The sequence below is a fragment of the Rhamphochromis longiceps genome, linkage group LG8 (genome assembly GCF_057381845.1).
Source record: "Rhamphochromis longiceps isolate RC_006_pf linkage group LG8, R_longiceps_female_GT1.1, whole genome shotgun sequence".
NCBI lineage: Eukaryota > Metazoa > Chordata > Actinopteri > Cichliformes > Cichlidae > Rhamphochromis > Rhamphochromis longiceps.
The window spans coordinates 15,776,056-15,796,281 of NC_140564.1; the positions used below are offsets into that span (position 1 = coordinate 15,776,056).

Consider the following 20,226-nt stretch of genomic DNA (forward strand, 5'->3'; position numbering starts at 1 on the left):
TCACCTGTCTGTTTCACAGTGTTGCTTTATTACGAACAAACATGTTTTTGATATAAAAATTGTTTGCGGGTTGACATCCCGTATTAAATAGCAGTGCACCGTTAACTAAGTGACAGTTTGATTTGATTGCAAGTAAAACACATATAATCAAATTGTCCTGAGCTTCAGGTATTTCCCATAACAAGTGTAACAAAGATCTGTGCAACTGATTGTTCTTGCTGCAACATTAGCATCACATTTTGTCTGGCTATTGTTATTGAACTGATCACTGAGGTAATTATTGAGCGTCAGTGTTAAAGTCTCCTGTCAAACTAAGACACCTCCCTTAACGCTTAATCACTCTGAGTGTACCCTTTGTCACTGCCATCCATTAAGTGCAAGACTAAATGAAGCTTCTTCAAAGATAATTTAAAGGTACTGACACTGTTAAAAACACTGTTTGGTATATCAGGTAATTAAGGCACAATTATTACTTAGATACTGTGGTCTAAAAATTTTTGAGATTGCTCTCAGAAACCAGACCTACAAAGGCAGATTTTAAGCACTTAGTAAGCGTCTTTCTCTTCAGTGTATTCATGCTGTTACAGTTTATCAGCATTAGCCTTTAACTACCGTTCTATGGCTTGAACCCTTTATTACTCTCATTTTACATCAGCTTAAAAGGTAAAACACCCTCTACATCACTTAGTGTCAAAGTCAGAGAAATCATTTGGATCTCTAGTTCTCCTCAGTTTGCTCTTCACTCTCCTCCTTGTGGGCTGCATTGCTTTCAGAGCGTCTTCTCCTCATACAGGAAAATCCTCTCTTAGAAGGCTTCACCAAACCCAGGAACAAAGCACTCAGAGCCATGCCAGCTGCACAAGAGTAGAAGGCTGATCCATAGTTATGGGTCATGTCCACCAGCATGCCTGAGGAGCAAAGGAGAATAGAGGTAGAAGTAAGAACTAAAAAGCCAGCTTGTCAAAAGGTCTATGTACTCATCTTAAACAAAGGCTGGAAGCAATTGCATTGTGTCTTGTCATGTTCTGCAGGGACTGAATCAAATATCCTGATCTAGATGATCCAGCCAAACTTTATACTTTTGGTTTGTGTGTATTTTGCAAGATTATGAGTTGTAACTACAAGTATAAGATTCCCATAAATCCCATAAATGAACATGTGTGTTTTTCACTACTAAAATATATATTGTTTTAAGATATAGTATCATTTGTAGTAAAGTTGATCCTGGAGGTTATGTCCAGTAAATATGTCATTCCTCAGTACCTCCAAGTGGTGGTCCTGCCAGCCCAGCAAAGCTCTGGATGAAAACATAGACGCCAGCAGCTGAAGTCATCCTCTCTATGCCCACCACATCATCCTCAGCCAGCAGAGGAATGTGGGTGCACACCACAGTTCCCAGGAAGAACCCGTAGAGAGCACAGCACACAGCTAGGCCGTAAAACTCTGTGACCAAAGTAAATCCCACCAGCACCACAGTCAGTGTAATCACACAGGCTAAAAGCACCAAAAGCTTCTTCTTCCTAAACTGCCTCCGTGTGAGGATCCATCCAATAGAGAATCGGCCTAAGATTTCAGCCACGGCTATGGTGGAGAGCATGTAAGTCGCGTGGTCCTTTTCGACTCCTCGACTCTCACTCAGCTGGATGATGTAGAGCTGTGGAGCGAAAAAGCCCAGAGTGGCAAACAGTCCAAAGAGAGAATAGAAAATGAAGCTGCACTCTTTGAGGATGGAGAAGTCCAAGAGTTTGGAATTGTTTTCAGATAACTTTTTGTCAGCTGCATTGTTTAGTTCCTCTTTCATCGCTTGTTTTTCTGCATCTCTGCTTGTTTTTTCCTCTTTTTCAGATGTTTTTATTTCTCCCTTGCTTTCTTCCAGTTGTTCCCGTTCAATCTCCACCTTTGCTTCTTTGTGAGGTAAAGATGTCTCCTGTTGCTTGCCGCTGTCAGTGTCACTTAGAGACTGAACACCAGAGTCTGCAGTGCTCACAGAGCCTGTAGTTAGCTCGTTAGTCAAACTGCAGAAGGTATTTTGATCAGAGAATGCCTTGTTTGTCACAGAGACCCCTGAAGTTGTGCCCTCTGTACAGTCATTATGTTTGCTCAGATCTTTTAAGGTTAAGGTGTCAGCCTCTGGTTTCAGCGTCTCATTGGGTTTAATAATTATCGGCCGAAGCAATGCGCCACAGATGATGATGACGCTTTGCAAAGCTCCTAATACTGCCATGGTATTTCTCCAGCCAATATGGTCCCTTAATGCTGCAAAGGCTAAGAGGGAAGAAGAGGCATTCCATGAGTGTCCACAAACAAATCTGCATGAGTATTAAGTATGTAATGTTCAAGATCTGGCTTATGAAATGAAAATGTGATGTTGAAACTGTTGCAAACTGTAATCTTTTCTTGATATTATTTGGGAATATTAATCACGTTTTTTCTAACCCCTGTCACTCACACTTGTCTTTAAAGCGTCTTTATAAAAAACATCCCACCTGGTGCCAAAGCAAACATTGACAGGGACTCTCCAGTAGAAGCGACAGCAGTGGCCAGAGATCGCCGATGGTTGAAATACTGAGAAAGGATGGTCACCGTGGGGAGGAAGGTCAGACAGTAACCCATGCCTGAACAGTTGAATAAATATGTACAAGAAATTCAAAGAATAACAGCATTGTGTGCAAAGTTTTTTGAAGTGGAAAAGTAGTGAAAAAGTGACTAAATGAATACCTGCAACTAATCCGTAGGTGATGTAGATTTGGTTTATGGAGCTGGTAAAGATGGTGGCGATGGTGCCAGAAGTAATAAGCAGTCCTCCAGTCATGACAACAAGTTGAAAGCCAAAGCGGTTGGTCATCATGGAAGCAAAAGGTGCTAAGTGGTACAGCGATTCTCATTATTTCAATGTTATTTTTGTACGCATGTAATGTTAAGTTTTTTAAAGCTGCAGCCACATAGCAACAACACATGTGCTTACCATTGAATGCCATGACAAACACACTAATGGAAACAATCCAGGAGACTCGACTGTTGGTCTCTCCAAACTCATCTATCAAGTTCTGGAGGAAGATGCCAAAGCTTTTGATGGTGCCATAGGTGAACACCTCCACCAAGAAAAATGCCACAGCCACCACCCATCCCCAGCCACCGTCGGGGACCTCCGAGTACACATTGGGCCCCAAGAAACCACTCAATCCCATGCCCTGGAAAGAAAAACAGCGGATTAGCATAACTGCAAAGTAATCAATTAAAAAAAAAGTAATAATAATAATAAATCAAATGTGCGTACTTTGAATGGATGATCGAATTAAGACAAAAACACAAAGTAGAGTGGCAACAAATGCTGGACTGTTACTGTAGAGGCGCTCTGACGCGTCAACACGAGCGGAACGAGAATGCGCCCATAGCCGCAGGACACTGGCCGGGACTCGCTGTAAGTAATTACAGATCAAACCCACAATTCCGTTTCGCTCACACAAACCGGCAGGAATACTTTAATGACGCATTCGGGGAAAATTCATCTTAAACTGGAAATTGCTCTCGTTCGGCAGCCTGAGCGGTAAATGTAAGGAGAAGCGAGTTGCCTTTTTTTTTCTTCTAGCAATAAACGATCCAGCATCAGGGGGCGCACGCGCTGCTGTGGTGCTGTAGGTACCTGCCGCACAAAAGCCAGCTTCAGCTCTGTGAGGACTGAGTCACAGCTTTTTGAAGTGTTCCTCTTCTGATCACAGACAGTCTGAGTAAGAGGTGGTAAGCCTGATCCTTGTCAAATTACTCAAATCAGCTGACTTGATAACTGGCTGGTGTTTCCAGTAGAAGTTCATATAGTGTTACACCCTCTTTTATATCGGTCTTTCTTTAGCTGCTTGCCTCTTAAATAAAGTCTCTCTGTACATTCTTACGGACATCTGTTTAATGTACAAACACTGGCAGTGCTGCAACAAAAGATGGTCAGGAGGGGGAAAGGCAACAGCCGCTGAAGTTCAGTCTCTCCATTCTCCCTGATCAATTATTAATGAAGCTGAGCAAATATGTTTTTATTTTTGTAAGAACGGGAGAAAAAAGTGAAGCAATAATGACAGATTAAATCCTAAATCCTTAAATGTACCACCAGGTGATATAGAAATACAGCTCCTTTGTGAAATTATGTGCAGGAATTATACATTTTCCATGCATCTGAGTATTTTTTATGGGATTCCCAGGTCTCCCAACCTACCTGTGTTTGGATTTATAATCTCCAGCGTGGTTTGTTTGACCTCATAACTCTCCAGAGCTGCAAACCTGTTGTGTAAGTATCCCCCTCCTACCAGATTTTGTAAAATTTCTGAACCTAGCCTTCATAAGCTGTGCTGGTATGTTAAGCATAGTGTAAATCCTGTTTTTGATATACAGGCTTCTCATATTACATGTCATATATTGTTGAAAAACAAACAAACAAACAACTATGGCATTCTGTACACCTGCTGTAAATTTTCAGTTAAATGGTAAATGGCTAGTTACTATTACTAGTCCCTAAGGACCCCAAAGCGCTTTACACATCCAGTCATCCACCCATTCACACACACATTCACACACTGGTGATGTGTGTAGCCACAGCCGCCCTGGGGCGCACTGACCGAGGCGAGGCTGCCGGAAACTGGCGCCACCGGGCCCTCTGACCACCACCAGTAGGCAACGGGTGAAGTGTCTTGCCCAAGGACACAACGACCGAGACTGTCCACGCTGGGGCTCGAACCGGCAAGGCGAACTCCCAACTCTTGAGCCACACAATTACTCTGTATTCTTTTCTGTAAAACATGTAAATATCAGTGAATGACCAGAATGATAAAAGTCTGTCATCATGCATATTCTTTATTATTACATGCAAAAGCAAACACACACAAGCACATCAATGGATCACATTTTGACTGTTGTTGCCATGATGCCAGGTCTCTCTTGAAAATTAGATTTTTAATCTCAATGAGATTTTTTACCTGGATAAATAAAGGACTAATAAAATAAAATAAAAACATTTTAACATATATTTTGTGACACTTACTAAGCTGTTCAGTGAATCTTCCATTAACATTTTAATTTTATACATATGCTTACACATCCCTTTATTAGATAAACTGCTTGTTAACTCAAGCAGTAGAACATGTGATTGGCTGTTAACTCAGCCAATCACATAGCAGAAATTCAGTGTATTTAGGATTGTAGACATGGTCACTGAGCATCAGAATGGAGAAGAAAGTTGATTTAACTGACTTTGATCCTGGCATGGTTGTTAGTGCCAGATGGCCTGGTCTGCAGGGATTTTCCCACACAATCATCTCTGGGCTTTACAGAGGTCAGATTAGATTGGCCAGACTGCTTTGAGCTGATAGGAAGGCAGCAATAACGTAACCACTTGTTAGAGCCAAGGTATGCAAATAAACATCTATGGATGAACAGCACATCAAACCTTGAAGCAGATGGGCTAAAGCAGCAGAAGACCACACTGGGTGTCACTCATGTCCAAACTGGACAATAGAAGATTGGAAAAATTTTGCCAGGTCAGATAAGTCTTGATTCACATGGTAGAGTTAGAATTTGCATAAACAACATAAAAGATTGGTGGTGGTTGTACTGTAATGGTGTGGGGGATAGTTTTTGGTTTTTGGTCTTGTGTACCTAATAAAATAGCTGGTGAGTCACCCTCAACCAGTTGTGGCAGATGGATTGCCCTCCCTGAGCTTGGTTCTGCCAGAGATTTCTTCCTGTTAAAAGGGAGTTTTTCCTTCCCACTGTCTGACTGTTCGGATTTTCTCTCTGTTATTCTTGTAATAATATACATTATATATATATTGTAGGGTAAACTACAATATAAAACCTCTCAAGGGGGCTGTTTTTGTGATTTGGTGATATATAAATAAAACTGATTTTAATAAACTGTTTTTTAAAGGTCAACATTTAACTAATTTACTAACAAATTAACTAATGTTTAATCAGTACGCACAAATGGTTCGGCTCTTTAAAAGTATCATTTCATAACCTAAGTGATCCGTTTCTTAAATATTATCAAATGCATCAAGGAAAGTAGTCACAAGACGAAACTAATCCCGAAGGATATAATCGACATTTAGACATGTTTAAGGCGTTGAAAAATACTAACTGACAACCACAGACTGCAGCTTGTTTTGTTTTTTTTCTTTTGGGGTTTTTTCAGGCGTTTGAAATTTTTCTACCTTTATCGTCTTTGTGTGGATCCAAATTAATAGAGAAATATGATATATATGTGCTTTAAAATTAAATAACATAAAATAGAACGGTTTAATTACAGCCGGAAATTGACCACTGAACAATATTTAGCTGTAAAGAAATAACTTTAAATTAAGAGCCAGAGACGCGGGTGGTAATGTTAACCTTTGGGTGCCCCACCCCAACGGTCCGTTCTCGTGCGACTGACGCAATCCGGTCCGTCTGCGGGGGCGCGTGATACCCTTGGGCAATAACGTCTAAATAAGTGCTCACAAATAGTTTGTAAGTATTTGTGCGTCGCGTGTTGGCCGGAAAATTATTTGAAGTAGCTAATTAAAAGCGAACGTATTCGTTTGTAATGACATGGCTGTAATAAGTCGGAGTGAGCTGTCTCACCTGTAAGAAGCTACTTTCAGAGGGTCCTGTCTTCGCTCGTTGCTATAGTCCCGTAAGTGGCGCGCGAGCGACGTCAATAAACTTTCAAACTTAAGCTAACTTATGGTGCACATATTTCCACAGGCGTTTTTTTTCTCTCACAAGGACACACACGTGTACACAGACACCCACACTGACATATATTACATATATGTAAGCACGTGTACAAGCATGCTGTATCAGATAAAAGCTGACATTCATGAACGAGAACGGGGTGGGGGGTGGAAGAAGGGGTTAAAGAGATCTGGTTGCAGCCAGTTCTTCATAGTACCCCGGCAAACTAAACACACATACACACACAAAGTTCTTTAACTTGGGGTGTTGTTTGAGCGGTGCTCTGAGTTAATAGCTGGCCAGAGAGAGAGAGACAGACTGGGAGTTTGTGCCCAACCTCAGGCTTGAATATTTGAAAAACGTTTTGTCAAATCAGAAAAGTACAGATTTGTTGTTTGTTTGTTTTTTAAATCCCTAAACTTTGTTTGGTTAAAAAGTGATGACTGCCATTTACCTGAATTAAGGATTGCACTTTTTAGGGTATCCTTCTACAGTTACATTGTCCATTCATACATAATGTAATACTTGTTTTTTTCTTAAGGATTCTTTAAAAAACAAATACTGTCCAAGGAACTAACTCTGCTGCTCTATGCCAAAAGATTTTACTCACTGACATCTGACCCAGTGGGCTTACTGACGACTCTTTTGATGCACCTATAAAATTTCAGCTTTTTTGTTGATTAATTCTTAACCACAAATGCTGATACCATCTTAAAACTGTTAGGAACTAGACAAACATCACACGTGCTGGTGTGATGAAGCAGAAAGTTGAGCACGGGTTGTGATCAGAGGCTAACTGATTTGCCCTCAACAAACTAGGCTGCTTTGATAAAAAGTGGGTTGCAACAGGAACACTACCTGCATGATTAGAGAGATCGCGTCTCTTATTACAGGATATGTAACAGGTTTTGAAATGATTTAAGGTAATTTGGATCGACTGATCTCTTTATTCTGTGTAAGCTTACTCTGCAAAATCTTGAAATGTAGTTAGTAATTTTCCATAGAAGCTTAAACATAGCGGCATCTTGGTCCATGCTAGTTTATAATACTCTGATCCTAGACTGCACAACAGTCACAAACACTCAGATTTAAAACTAGTAGCACTGGTCAATGCCTGATAGTTAATAAAGCTGTATTATTGATGTGCTGTGTTGATACACAGGGATGTCTAGCATTTTCACCATTCTGTAGCATCAAGTCTTCTTTTAACAACAGCTCATAATCTGAGGAGACCAGCTGCTGGACATTTGAGAGAGAAATATGGTCACATTGTACTGGGTCGTTTTTGTCACATTTTTCCTGTCATGGTGTGCCAGATGTTTTCAGCTGGTGAAAGGTCTTCACTTCAGCACCTGATCTCTTCTCCTATGAAGTCATGCTGCTGTAATCGTTGCAGTGCGTGGTTTATCTTCATCGTGCTCAAATATACAAAGACTTCACTGAAAAAAATGTCATCTGGATGTTGCTCTAAAACTTGTATATACCCTTCAGCAGTGATGCTGCTTTTTAAAGTGTGTAAGCTGACAATTCCATAAGAACTGATGCATCCATGTACCATCAGAGTTGCAGGTTTTTGAACCAAGCACTGATAACAAGCCAGATAGTCCTTTGTTTGATGTCCATGTCTTCCAAAAAAAATTTCAAATTTTGATTTGTCTGACCAAAGAACAGTTTTTCACTTTGCCTGAGTCCATTTTAATTTCACTTTTGCCCAGAGCAGACAGCAGCGTTTCTGGATCATGTGCAAACACTGGTTCTACTTTGTACAGTAGAGCTTTAACCTGCATATGCAGATTTTAATGCACTTCCTCCTGAGGCTGTCACGATTTGGCAGTGTGGTGGGAAGTATGTGGACCAAAATGTAGGACTCTTGATAGAAAATAAGCTCCAGAGGCAGGTTTATTATGGAACTATTACATCAAAAGCTGAGCTAATAATCAACAACCAATAATCACTAGTGGACGTGGAACAAGGACAACACACTACCAAGTGGGAAAGAAATGACAAGAAACAAGGGGACATTCAGACGACGACAAAGAAGAGGAAACAGGTGGGAGCATAGTTGGGACCAATCACGGAAACAAGACTTGGGAAAGTAAAGCCGAAAGCTAAACACCTGGGACAAAGTTTACCAAAATAAAACAGGAAGTAACTAAAACGGGAGAACACTGAACGCAGAAAAGGAGACTTCTCTGTGTTAGGTGTCAGGAAATGCAGAGGGAGACATAACAAAAAGGAAGAGAACGTAAACAAACTAAAACCAAGAACTAAACTACAGCCTAAGGATAAAAACAAAGCAGCACACCATTGATATCTACAATCCATGGATAAAAAAATTAGAACTAATAACTCAGAATACTAAACAATATAAATCTTAGTCCATAACTGAAAATGCTGAGTGAAAAGATCCACGACCATGACGGAGGAGCTATCACGAGCATATTGATTTTCAGTCTTGTTCCTTCCTTTTCAGTCTCTGTGTTGCTGCCATACAATTCAAAGTGAACAAACAGTCTTTGTGAAATATTTCTATGTTTTCTTTGCTCTATTTTTTCTATTGTGATTAGAATATGGGCTTTTAGATTTGTAGATCATTGCTTTCTGTTTTTATTATTACAAAGCATCCCTTTTTGGGGAATTAAGGTTATAATTGCAAGTAATCTTTTGCAGGTTTTGATTCAAAATGGCGGAGGGCACACCCCAGCTTCCTCCTGCTGCAATGCTGCTATTCGGGCTGCTGCTCCACACAGTGTCCCAGCATGGACCCACAGCTGATAAACCCAAAGAAAAACCCAATTTCATCATCATACTGGCAGATGACATTGGCTGGGGTGATCTGGATGCTAATCAGCTCGAAGAGAGGGCAAACAACACACCTTACCTCAACCTGATGGCCCTGCAAGGACTACGGTACAGAATTTGATTCAGATCTATGAACCTTTTCTTATTTTATATTCATTATGTATCAGACGGATGTTTCTACCCTTGGGTGTTTTTGATGTCAGTATTTCAATACTATTATCTGAGGCACAGTACACCAGCATATACAGTGGGGCAAAAAAGTATTTAGTCAGCCACCGATTGTGCAAGTTCCCCCACCTAAAATGATGACAGAGGTCAGTAATTTGCACCAGAGGTACACTTCAACTGTGAGAGACAGAATGTGAAAAAAAAATCCATGAATCCACATGGTAGGATTTGTAAAGAATTTATTCGTAAATCAGGGTGGCAAATAAGTATTTGGTCAATAACAAAAATACAACTCAATACTTTGTAACATAACCTTTGTTGGCAATAACAGAGGTCAAACGTTTACTATAGGTCTTTACCAGGTTTGCACACACAGTAGCTGGTATTTTGGCCCATTCCTCCATGCAGATCTTCTCGAGAGCAGTGATGTTTTGGGGCTGTCGCCGAGCAACACGGACTTTCAACTCCCGCCATAGATTTTCTATGGGGTTGAGGTCTGGAGACTGGCTAGGCCACTCCAGGACTTTCAAATGCTTCTTACGGAGCCACTCCTTTGTTGCCCGGGCGGTGTGTCTTGGATCATTGTCATGTTGGAAGACCCAGCCTCGTTTCATCTTCAAAGTTCTCACTGATGGAAGGAGGTTTTGGCTCAAAATCTCACGATACATGGCCCCATTCATTCTGTCCTTAACACGGATCAGTCGTCCTGTCCCCTTGGCAGAAAAACAGCCCCATAGCATGATGTTTCCACCCCCATGCTTCACAGTAGGTATGGTGTTCTTGGGATGCAACTCAGTATTCTTCTTCCTCCAAACACGACGAGTTGAGTTTATACCAAAAAGTTCTACTTTGGTTTCATCTGACCACATGACATTCTCCCAATCCTCTGCTGTATCATCCATGTGCTCTCTGGCAAACTTCAGACGGGCCTGGACATGCACTGGCTTCAGCAGCGGAACACGTCTGGCACTGCGGGATTTGATTCCCTGCCGTTGTAGTGTGTTACTGATGGTGACCTTTGTTACTTTGGTCCCAGCTCTCTGCAGGTCATTCACCAGGTCCCCCCGTGTGGTTCTGGGATCTTTGCTCACCATTCTCATGATCATTTTGACCCCACGGGATGAGATCTTGCGTGGAGCCCCAGATCGAGGGAGATTATCAGTGGTCTTGTATGTCTTCTATTTTCTGATGATTGCTCCCACAGTTGATTTTTTCACACCAAGCTGCTTGCCTATTGTAGATTCACTCTTCCTAGTCTGGTGCAAGTCTACAATACTTTTCCTGGTGTCCTTCGAAAGCTCTTTGGTCTTGGCCATGGTGGAGTTTGGAGTCTGACTGTTTGAGGCTGTGGACAGGTGTCTTTTATACAGATGATGAGTTCAAACAGGTGCCATTCATACAGGTAACGAGTGGGGACAGAAAAGCTTCTTACAGAAGACGTTACAGGTCTGTGAGAGCCAGAGATTTTCCATGTTTGAGGTGACCAAATACTTATTTTCCACCCCAATTTACGGATAAATTCTTTACAAATCCTACCATGTGAATTCATGGATTTTTTTTTCACATTCCGTCTCTCACAGTTGAAGTGTACCTCTGGTGCAAATTACTGACCTCTGTCATCATTTTAAGTGGGGGAACTTGCACAATCGGTGGCTGACTAAATACTTTTTTGCCCCACTGTATAGTTCAGTACTAGTAAACTCAGTGATGGAGAATACTGCTGCTTTGACAGTCATTAAGGCTAAAAAGGCTTGGTGTTCACAGGGTACTGTATCAAAGAATATTAATGGAAGGTGGACTGGAGGGGACAATTCAATTAAGTAAGCGCTTTGGCAACAGTGGGATGGAAAAATGCTCTTTTAACAGGAAGAAACTTCTAGCAGAGCTAGGCTCATGGAGGGGCAGCCATCTGTCACGGCCGGTTGGGTTTGAGGTGAGCAACACAGGATGAAGGCATGCTCTGGAACTGAGCTAGAGATTAATAATAAGTAATTATTATTAACCACACTACCACAATTAGTTAATAATTAGTGTCACAGGAAAAGATGTACAAGCAACAGGGATGGTTCCAACCTCCAGAGCATTACAAGGAGTGGAGTGAAGATTTTGTCAGTGCATCAAGAGGTAGCACACATTGCTGTCTTCTGAAAAAGAGCTGTGACCTTTGCATTTCTAATTAAGTCTAATCTTATCTGAGCTCAGGGGAAAAGTAAGCGGACTGTTGTTCAGTGGCCCAAAATTCTCTTTTTAGACAAAAGTCAATATTGTGTTTAGAAATCGAGGACCTGCACTCTAGAGGAACACCAGAGAGATTAAGAATACAAGTCCGGTGGGAGTCTGTGATTTTGAGTGCCATACTATCTTCTCATATTGGTGGCGGATGGTTCAGTGTGTTTGATGAAATCCACAATCAGCTTAGTCATTTTTGAGCCCTCCATCTATTGACATTCTTTATGGAGATGCTGATTTCCTTTTCCAACAAGGCATAGCACATGGCAACTGTGATGGACCAAGTTGAAAAAGCAGGAGGACTCAAAGGAATGAATAGAAAATAGGGTTTCCATTTATTTAACCCCAAAAATCATATTTACAAAAATACCAAATGTTGAGCTCATAAAAGAGATCAAAGAAACAAATCGAAGCTCAGGCAAAGACTGCAAATTTAACAAACCAAGCAACTGCCCAAACAAACATAACTGACCTAACAGGAAATGACACACAAGGGTATATATAATGGCTGATCAGACCACTATGACACACGAGGGGTAACTAGACAAAACACAATTATAAACCACGAAAATGATGCAGTACTGCGTGGTTTGTTTATAAACTAAACACCAAAGAAGAAAATCAAAACCACTGAACCCTAAACTCAAATATCTAATCAAATACAAAAGCTTTTTTTAAATTAAAGAAAATACACATTCTCCCCTTCAGCAGGAAGTGGTGGTGCGGTCCAATTATCGCTCTTTGTATTTAGTGGTTTCAAACCATGTCCACCCCCTTTTGTCCGGCAACTCCCAGGGATGATGGCAGGTAAGTAGTTAGTCAGAAGTCAAACAAAATAATGAACTGGTATGAATACATAACCTAAATGTGCGCGCTTGCAAATGGAACAAATGTATCCAAACCAATCAATAAACTTATTGGAAACTAAAATGTGTTATTGTGTTCAAATGAAGAAATGAAAATACACAAGCGTTACCGACTTTAGAGTGTGGCCATGGATTTGGCCGTCACAGCAGCAATGCCAAAACTACTACCAAATAAATTGTTGACCATGTTATTACTGTTTGATTAGCAAGCCAGTTTGCTTGACCTGAAGTCCATAGAGAAAATATATGGGATATTATGTTAGAGGAAGACTTTGAGGCAGGAAGTTAAGTTACAAGTGGAGCCTTTATTTGTGAGTCCTTTTAAAGACAAAGTTCTCACACAGACCATGGGAAAAGGAACAAAAGTGGAAGCACAACAACAAGAAAGCATGACAGAAGGCATCAGGCAACACCGGAACAAACAGAAATCCAGAAAACGTGAAACACAGGACATAAAAGCATCTTGATCATGTATTTACACAGATAACACAGAGCAGAACACACAAGGAAACGGTTCATAACAAGAGGAGTCAGTATGAGAGATGCATACAGTCACAAAGCCATGCAGGATAGCTAGAACTAGACACTAAAAAGAACTCTCCATTGTAAACCTGCCAACAACCAAAAGTCAGATAATATTGAGACAAGAAGACTCCTGCACATTAACCAAGATGAAAGAGACAATGAAAGTTATGAAGCACAGATACATAAACAAAACAGGGAACACAGTCTGGGAAATAGAATAATAAAATCAGAAGTCAGTGATTTTGCAAGAAAATTTCACTAAAATGACAGTGAAATAAAGAAAAAGTGAAGCTTGATGTGGTTAGAATAATAATGAAAACTAAACAGAAACTTAAAAAATTCAAGAATAACACAAAACCACAAGATGGTATGACGATAAAATATTTTTATGTTTTTAATTCTCTAGAATGACCGACTTCCACTCCCCAGCTTCGACATGCTCTCCGTCCCGTGCTGCTATCCTGACAGGTCGTTATGGCCTAAGAAACGGGGTGACTCACAACTTCGGGGTGAAGTCTCTAGCTGGCCTGCCTCTGTCTGAAGTTACCTTACCCCAGCTACTACACAAGGCAGGATATCACACTGCCATGATTGGGAAATGGCATCTTGGACACAATGGACTATACAGTCCAACTAACAGAGGTATGTGGGACATTTAAGCAAAGTGTCTGTCAACTTCATGTAGTGGAAAAAATAGCAGTTAGTTTTAGATAAGAACTATTTAAGTGCAAAATATAAGCATAATAATATAATATAATAAAATAATATAATGATATATTACACTGTGTCATTATTCATTTAACAAAAACTGAGCCAAAATGTGGAAGCAGTGTTTAAAAAATAAGTGTAGTCCATGGTTTAATAGCTTATAGAATCACCTTTAGCAGCAATAATTTTAAATATTCATTTTCTGTGTGACTTTGTCCCCCATGTTGTCTTCCCTCGCTTTCAAAGGTTGCTGAGGTTTATGCACAGCTCTTTTAATGCCCCAACATAGTATTTTAGTCAGGTTGAGGTCTGGAATTTGACTGGGCCATTATAACATCTTGATTTTGTCTTTGTCAGTCATTCTGATGTGGATATGCTGCTACATGTGGGATCACTGTAATGTGTTGGACAAGCTGTCAGACAGATGGCCTCACATTTCACTCTGCAATACTTTGGTACATCAATGCAGAAGTCTTTGTTCACATTTAACATCACAAAACTAAACCATTCTACCTTTAAAACCTTTGAAACGACACACACTGTGCTTTCTTTTACCATGACAGTATATTAGACTTTTGCTTTTGTCACTTCAATATGTAAACCTTTGATACACAATTTGATACGCAATTTTATTTAAATGTACTGATAAGGTTTCAAAAACTCTGTTCTAAATCACAGTAAATTGTATGTTTCAACTGGAAACCACAAGCTATTCTATACTTTGAGAATTTATAGAAGTATAAGAGTGTATAGTCAGCTGCTAAGAGCTGCTAAGAGTTAGCAAAACGGCAGCAGTACAGCCAGAAGAAATGCTGAAAAAATTAATGTGCAGGAATTTATCTAGCAGTTGAGCATTCGATACTTTTTGTGTGTTTCACATAAAACAGTGATCAGTGGGTTAATGTAGACAGTTTTCCTGTTGCACAATGCTGTATCTTTCCACTTAAGTTTTGTTGTTTGGTATCTGTGAAACATTTCCCAACCTCACTGCAGGGAGCAGACTGCACAGGGTCACTAATCACGTCCTCCAACCAGCTGTGTCTAGTGAGACAACATATTTGCACCTGACAACACACAGGACAGACTTACAACTGCCCCTGTCCCATCCCCTTCCCTGCACCACAACCACAAAAGTTTCACATCAGCATCTTTAAAGCACTGACTAGCCTTGTGCTCAGGCAGGTATAAACAGGTAGTGCAGGGAAAAATACCTGACTACTCTAGTTACCATAAGGACATGTGTAGAGAGTTGAGAGATAAGACCTTTTTTATGGTAAGGTGATAACATGCTGATACTTTGATCAATATTTGCAATATTTTCTATATCTCTTGTGCAGGTTTTGACTACTACTTAGGTATTCCCTTCAGTAATGACATGGGATGTACTGATATCCCAGGATATAACCTGCCCCAGTGCCTCCCCTGTGACTCACATGGACCACAAGTGATCAGGTGTAGTACTGTGACAGTGTCACACAATAATGAAAGTATAGGTTGCACAGTGACTAGCAATACTTTGCAAGTAGCTATTTATTTATTAGAAGTATTTTTTTTTTACTATACTATAACAACCATGAATGGATGCCAGTTCTTTCTTCCAAGGCCTCACCAAGCGAAATGTCGTTTTATTACAATCTATTGCTTTTGTGCTCTAGATTGAAGAGGAACATACATGGAGGTTGTTATTCCAGAATCGGCCTTCCTCTGATTGAAAATAGCACTATTGTGGAGCAGCCGCTTGACCTGTGGACACTAACAGAGCAATACAAGTCTGCTGCACTCCGGATTATACACAATGCAAGGTACAATGAGGTTGCACTAATTTACACAGACCTTACACCTTCCTAGTACTGGGTTGAACCCAGTACAGAACTGTATGAGCTAAAAACATATTTGCACCTCCTGAGTTACCTGTGTTAAGTTTAGAAAGGTTACTGTAGTGCAAATATGCTGTAAAAAAATGTACATTAAAGCAGCACAGCGTTTCCTGAGCCTTATTTTGCAACCATGTGTCAGAGCCAAAAATGCCCTAGTTCCCTACAGCCAGGTATGTTACATCTTTCTTTAGACAATATGCGTGTGTGTGAAAGTTAAGAAGTGAAATCTGATGTGATTTAGAGTTTCACGCATTACTTCCACAACAATAGAAACTGTTGTCTGTTACTATGTCTGTGCATATGATTCTCTTTGAATGATTCCACGTGAGGCTTTTATCATCGGCTTGATCTGAACAGTGTTTCAAAATGCTGCTTTATTGCCTGAGGATATGCATGTACTGTGGATCCTCTGTCGACACACGGTGGGGGGGTGAAACCAGGTAGCTCTTGCAGACATCTGTAGTTGATTGCCTTGGATGACAAAAGGAGAAACTGCTGCAGTCTACACAGTTGTCTATGTTTATCGTAATGAAAGAACATTACCACAATGTTTTAGTATGGCTCTGTGGTGTGCATTATGACTTCTGAACCATTCCTGATGGAAATTGTTAATAACAGAATATAGCCTGCTAACAGAGCAGTAGAGTATATATTTTTGAAATATGCTATATTAAATTTACAAACATAACAAAAAACATGCCTTTATGTTACATGACTGCATCATTTGAACGAGTGTAGCTGTGATTGTAAGTAATGAGCTGTAAAGACATAGAAGGGTTTTTTTGTTTGTTTGTTTTTTATCAGTGAAGCTCTTTTAAGTTGATAATGCTGTGTTTTGGATGGAAAAATTTAATTGCAAGCACAGAACTGCTTGTTTTTTGACAGACATGGTTTTGTTTCAGTTTAAGCATGAGTAAAAATGGGTAATTCTGATGTAGAAGCTGGTTTGGAGCTTTTGAATGAAGCACAATACAGCACAATAGCATGGCAGATATCCTGAGGCATCATCAGCAGGAAATACACCGCTGATGGCTGCTCTCCAAGTACCCCATAACTGTGTTTGTCCAGGATTACTGTTATGTTGCTGTGACAAGTGTCTGAAATAGTATTTGGCAGTCAGTGAATGAAGAGTTTGTCAGGTCATTTACCTTTAATACAAATCTGCTTGTAAGCCAATAGTTTATTTTTTCAATGCAGCATCCGCCAGCCTTATTTTTTTGACACAGTTTCCTTTTATTAATTGTATTTTCAGTGAGCGAGGACAACCTTATCTGCTCTACATAGCACTTGCTCATATGCACGTCCCCTTGGCCCCTCCACTATCTCCAGATGCCCCTACCACTGATAATCACCCAAATAGTGGAGTGTATGCTGCCAGTCTGCGAGAGCTGGATAGTCTGGTTGGGGCAATAAAGAATGCTTCTGAGGCCACAGACAGAGACAATACACTCATCTGGTTCACTGGTTGGTCACCTGGATTCATGTCTGATATTCTGACAAAGCCTGTAATACTGTCTTGAATGTCTTGCCTTGTGTGCACACTCTTTACAGGTGACAACGGTCCATGGGAACAGAAATGCCAGTATGCAGGAAGCGTAGGGCCCTTCAGAGGCAAATGGCAGACCAGCAAAGGTAAATAAAATAAGCTTCCTGAGCAGTATAACGTCCACTTTATTGCTTTGCATCATCATATTTACATTTTTTTCTGCCTGTGTACTAGGTGGCGGTTCAGCTAAGCAGACTACGTGGGAGGGTGGTCACAGAGTGCCTACAGTGGCTTATTGGCCTGGAAGGATTCCTGCAAATACCACCAGCTCGTCCCTGCTCAGGTGCACCACTTTAGTAGCGTGCACAGGCTAGTTTATATCATTTAAATAGGTATACAGTATGCATACAATATATTTGTGAATATAGATGAGCAATTTTATAGATCCTATAAAATATATGACTACCCTACACGGTCATAAAGCCAAAGAGTACAGAAGAACCTTGTTTACTGACTCACCCAACAGTCTTTTACCAGCCATTAAAAACAGTGCTTACTCACTCCTTATCTCTTTGTGCAGTGGTATGGACATCTTCCCAACTGTTCTGTCTCTGGCGGGGGTAACACTCCCTTCTGACAGACGTTATGATGGCATTGATGCCACAAATATCCTCCTACATGGTGAACAGTTGGGCCATGAGGTGAAAAAAAAATTCACTTTGAATTTATATTTAGCTGTATACACTTGCTGGCCACTTTGCTACGTACACCTGTTCAGCAGTTGTTAGTGCCAGTCAGGCTGGTCTGAGTATTTAAGAAACAGCTGATCTGCTGGGATTTTCCTGCACAACCATCTCTAGGGTTTGCAAAGAATGGTCCAGGAAAAGGAGATAATATCCAGTGAGCGACAGTTCTTTGGTCAACACTGCTTTGTCGATGACATAGGTCAAAGAAGAATGACCAGCTGATGGGAAGATAACAGTAACTCAAATAACCACTCATTACAACCGGGGTTATCAGAAGAGCATCTCTAAATGCGGGGTCAGAATTTGGCTTGAATAGAATAAAAGCATTGAACGATCCTGGCTTGTGTCCATGGTTCAGTCTGCTGCTGGTAGTGTAATAGTGTGAGGGATGCTTTCTTATATTCTCTGAGAACTAATTGAGTACCAGTCGTTTAAATGCCAAAACCTGAGTATTGTTGCTAACTATATCCATGCTTTTATGACCACATGTACCCATGTTCTGATAGCTCATTCAAGTAGGATAAAATGCCATGTCGCAAACCTCACAATCTCTTACACCTTTTGGATGTGGTGAAACAAGCAGTTTGCATCATGGGCATGCAGATGACAAATCTGGGCCACTATTTGACACTATCGTGTCGACGTGGACCAAAATCTCTGAGAGTTTTGACAACTTATTGAATGCTTTGATTGTTTATACCGTGAAGATTTAGGGCAGTTCTGAATCCCAAAGAGGGTTTAGCCTGGTATTAGCAAGTTGTATTACCAAGTGGCCTGCGAGTGTACTTTTCACAGTGATGTTGTATTTTTGAGTTGCCTGCAGACATCAATCCTTCTTTTCTGTAGTTTCTCTTCCACCCTAACAGTGGTGCTGCAGGGAGGTTTGGTGACCTTCAGACAGTTCGCAGTGGGAGACACAAAGCTTTCTACATCACAGGTACTGGTCAAATGGAGGGCACGCGTGCCCACCATCCACAATCCATTACACTACAGTCGGGCATGATGTCATGTTATTAAAACAGCTTGAGAAACAAACTTCTCTAATGCTGATGATGTGTTTATTCACATATGTTTGCAGTGCTGCTTGTTATGCCCTACCACTGTGGTGGATGGTTTACATAATGTCATCATGGTGGTACCAGACTGGTGACCCTGCTCTGCAGACAGATGTTTAAAAGAGAAAAACAACCCTAAAGGCTACATTGTAGCAGATTCATTCTCATCCTGAAGCATCATCTTGCAAAAATCTTTGCATTTATTTAAATAATTCTAAACCCTGAACTAAAGTAGTAACTCAGCAGCGTTTCAGAACACTCTTCAATTTAATGTAGGCGAAAAGGGGCTTATGGGGAATGCATGTATTCCTGTTTCTTTATAGGTGCAGCAGAAGCATGCGGTGGAGAAACAGGAAAGCAGCAGGTCCACGATCCTCCACTAATATTTGATCTTGAGCGTGATGAGGCTGAGGAAACACCTTTGGATGTCAAGACAACTGAATACCAGGTGGTAGCGGAGAGGATCGCTCGGAGGAGGGAGAAGCTATTATGGGACATCGCCACTGACAAGTCAGTGTCCATCGCAGATTACAGGACAGACGAGTCAGCAGCACCGTGCTGTGACCTGACACAGACTGTTTGTCGTTGCCCCAGGCTGGGTTGAGGGTGGGATTCACATGTAAACACTCACACAAGAGGCTGATAAGACAGGCTCACAGCTGGAGAAACAAGTCTCACTCTTTAAAAAAATGTGATTAGCACTTTGTTTGTAGAAGAAGCCATTAGTGAAGGGGTTCAATGGCCAGAGGCTACAGGACATGTACAAACAAGATGAGAGGGCAAAGAGAAGTAGGTGGATGAACTTTGGCCTGTTAGTAAAACAGTGGCTGGAGTAATTCTCAGTAATTTTAGAAAAATAACACATCTTATATCAGATCATAAGACATACTAAATTTAGTGGATAGGATTGGGCTTAGGGCAGAGACTTTTGTTGCGACAATCAAATTTTGGAGACCAAACATCTGAAAATAGATCCTTATTGTTATCTTGTTGAATATTTGATGGCTTTTATTATAATATTCAAACATTTATAATATAATTACAAATAAAAAACAAACAAAACAAAAC

The 20,226-nt window shown here is 40.6% G+C and overlaps 2 protein-coding genes across 5 annotated transcripts; one reads left to right on the top strand and one right to left on the bottom strand.

Annotated features, from left to right (window-relative positions):
* Positions 1–9: 9 nt before the first annotated feature.
* LOC146663310 (monocarboxylate transporter 7-like) lies at positions 10–6,893 on the bottom strand. Of its 3 annotated transcripts, XM_085415991.1 has the most exons (7): positions 6,604–6,892; positions 4,605–4,775; positions 2,966–3,191; positions 2,719–2,862; positions 2,487–2,615; positions 1,264–2,265; positions 10–908 (listed from the first exon to the last, which is right to left on the bottom strand). In XM_085415991.1, the coding sequence occupies exons 3-7, from the start codon at positions 3,186–3,188 to the stop codon at positions 718–720; spliced, it is 1,689 nt and encodes a 562-aa protein (XP_085272117.1). In that variant the 5' UTR covers positions 3,189–3,191; positions 4,605–4,775; positions 6,604–6,892; the 3' UTR covers positions 10–717. The 3 variants fall into 3 exon arrangements, with proteins under 3 accessions (XP_085272117.1, XP_085272119.1, XP_085272118.1); XM_085415993.1 differs by lacking the exon at positions 4,605–4,775 and having other exon boundaries at positions 6,604–6,893; XM_085415992.1 differs by lacking the exons at positions 4,605–4,775; positions 6,604–6,892 and adding an exon at positions 3,278–4,598.
* Positions 4,814–20,225, top strand: arsg (arylsulfatase G). Of its 2 annotated transcripts, XM_085415994.1 has the most exons (11): positions 4,814–5,522; positions 9,367–9,606; positions 13,693–13,928; positions 15,332–15,446; positions 15,650–15,796; positions 17,124–17,335; positions 17,423–17,503; positions 17,592–17,700; positions 17,938–18,058; positions 18,950–19,040; positions 19,482–20,225. In XM_085415994.1, the coding sequence occupies exons 2-11, from the start codon at positions 9,380–9,382 to the stop codon at positions 19,760–19,762; spliced, it is 1,620 nt and encodes a 539-aa protein (XP_085272120.1). In that variant the 5' UTR covers positions 4,814–5,522; positions 9,367–9,379; the 3' UTR covers positions 19,763–20,225. The 2 variants fall into 2 exon arrangements, with proteins under 2 accessions (XP_085272120.1, XP_085272121.1); XM_085415995.1 differs by lacking the exon at positions 17,938–18,058 and having other exon boundaries at positions 18,970–19,040.
* The last annotated feature ends 1 nt before the right edge of the window (position 20,226 follows it).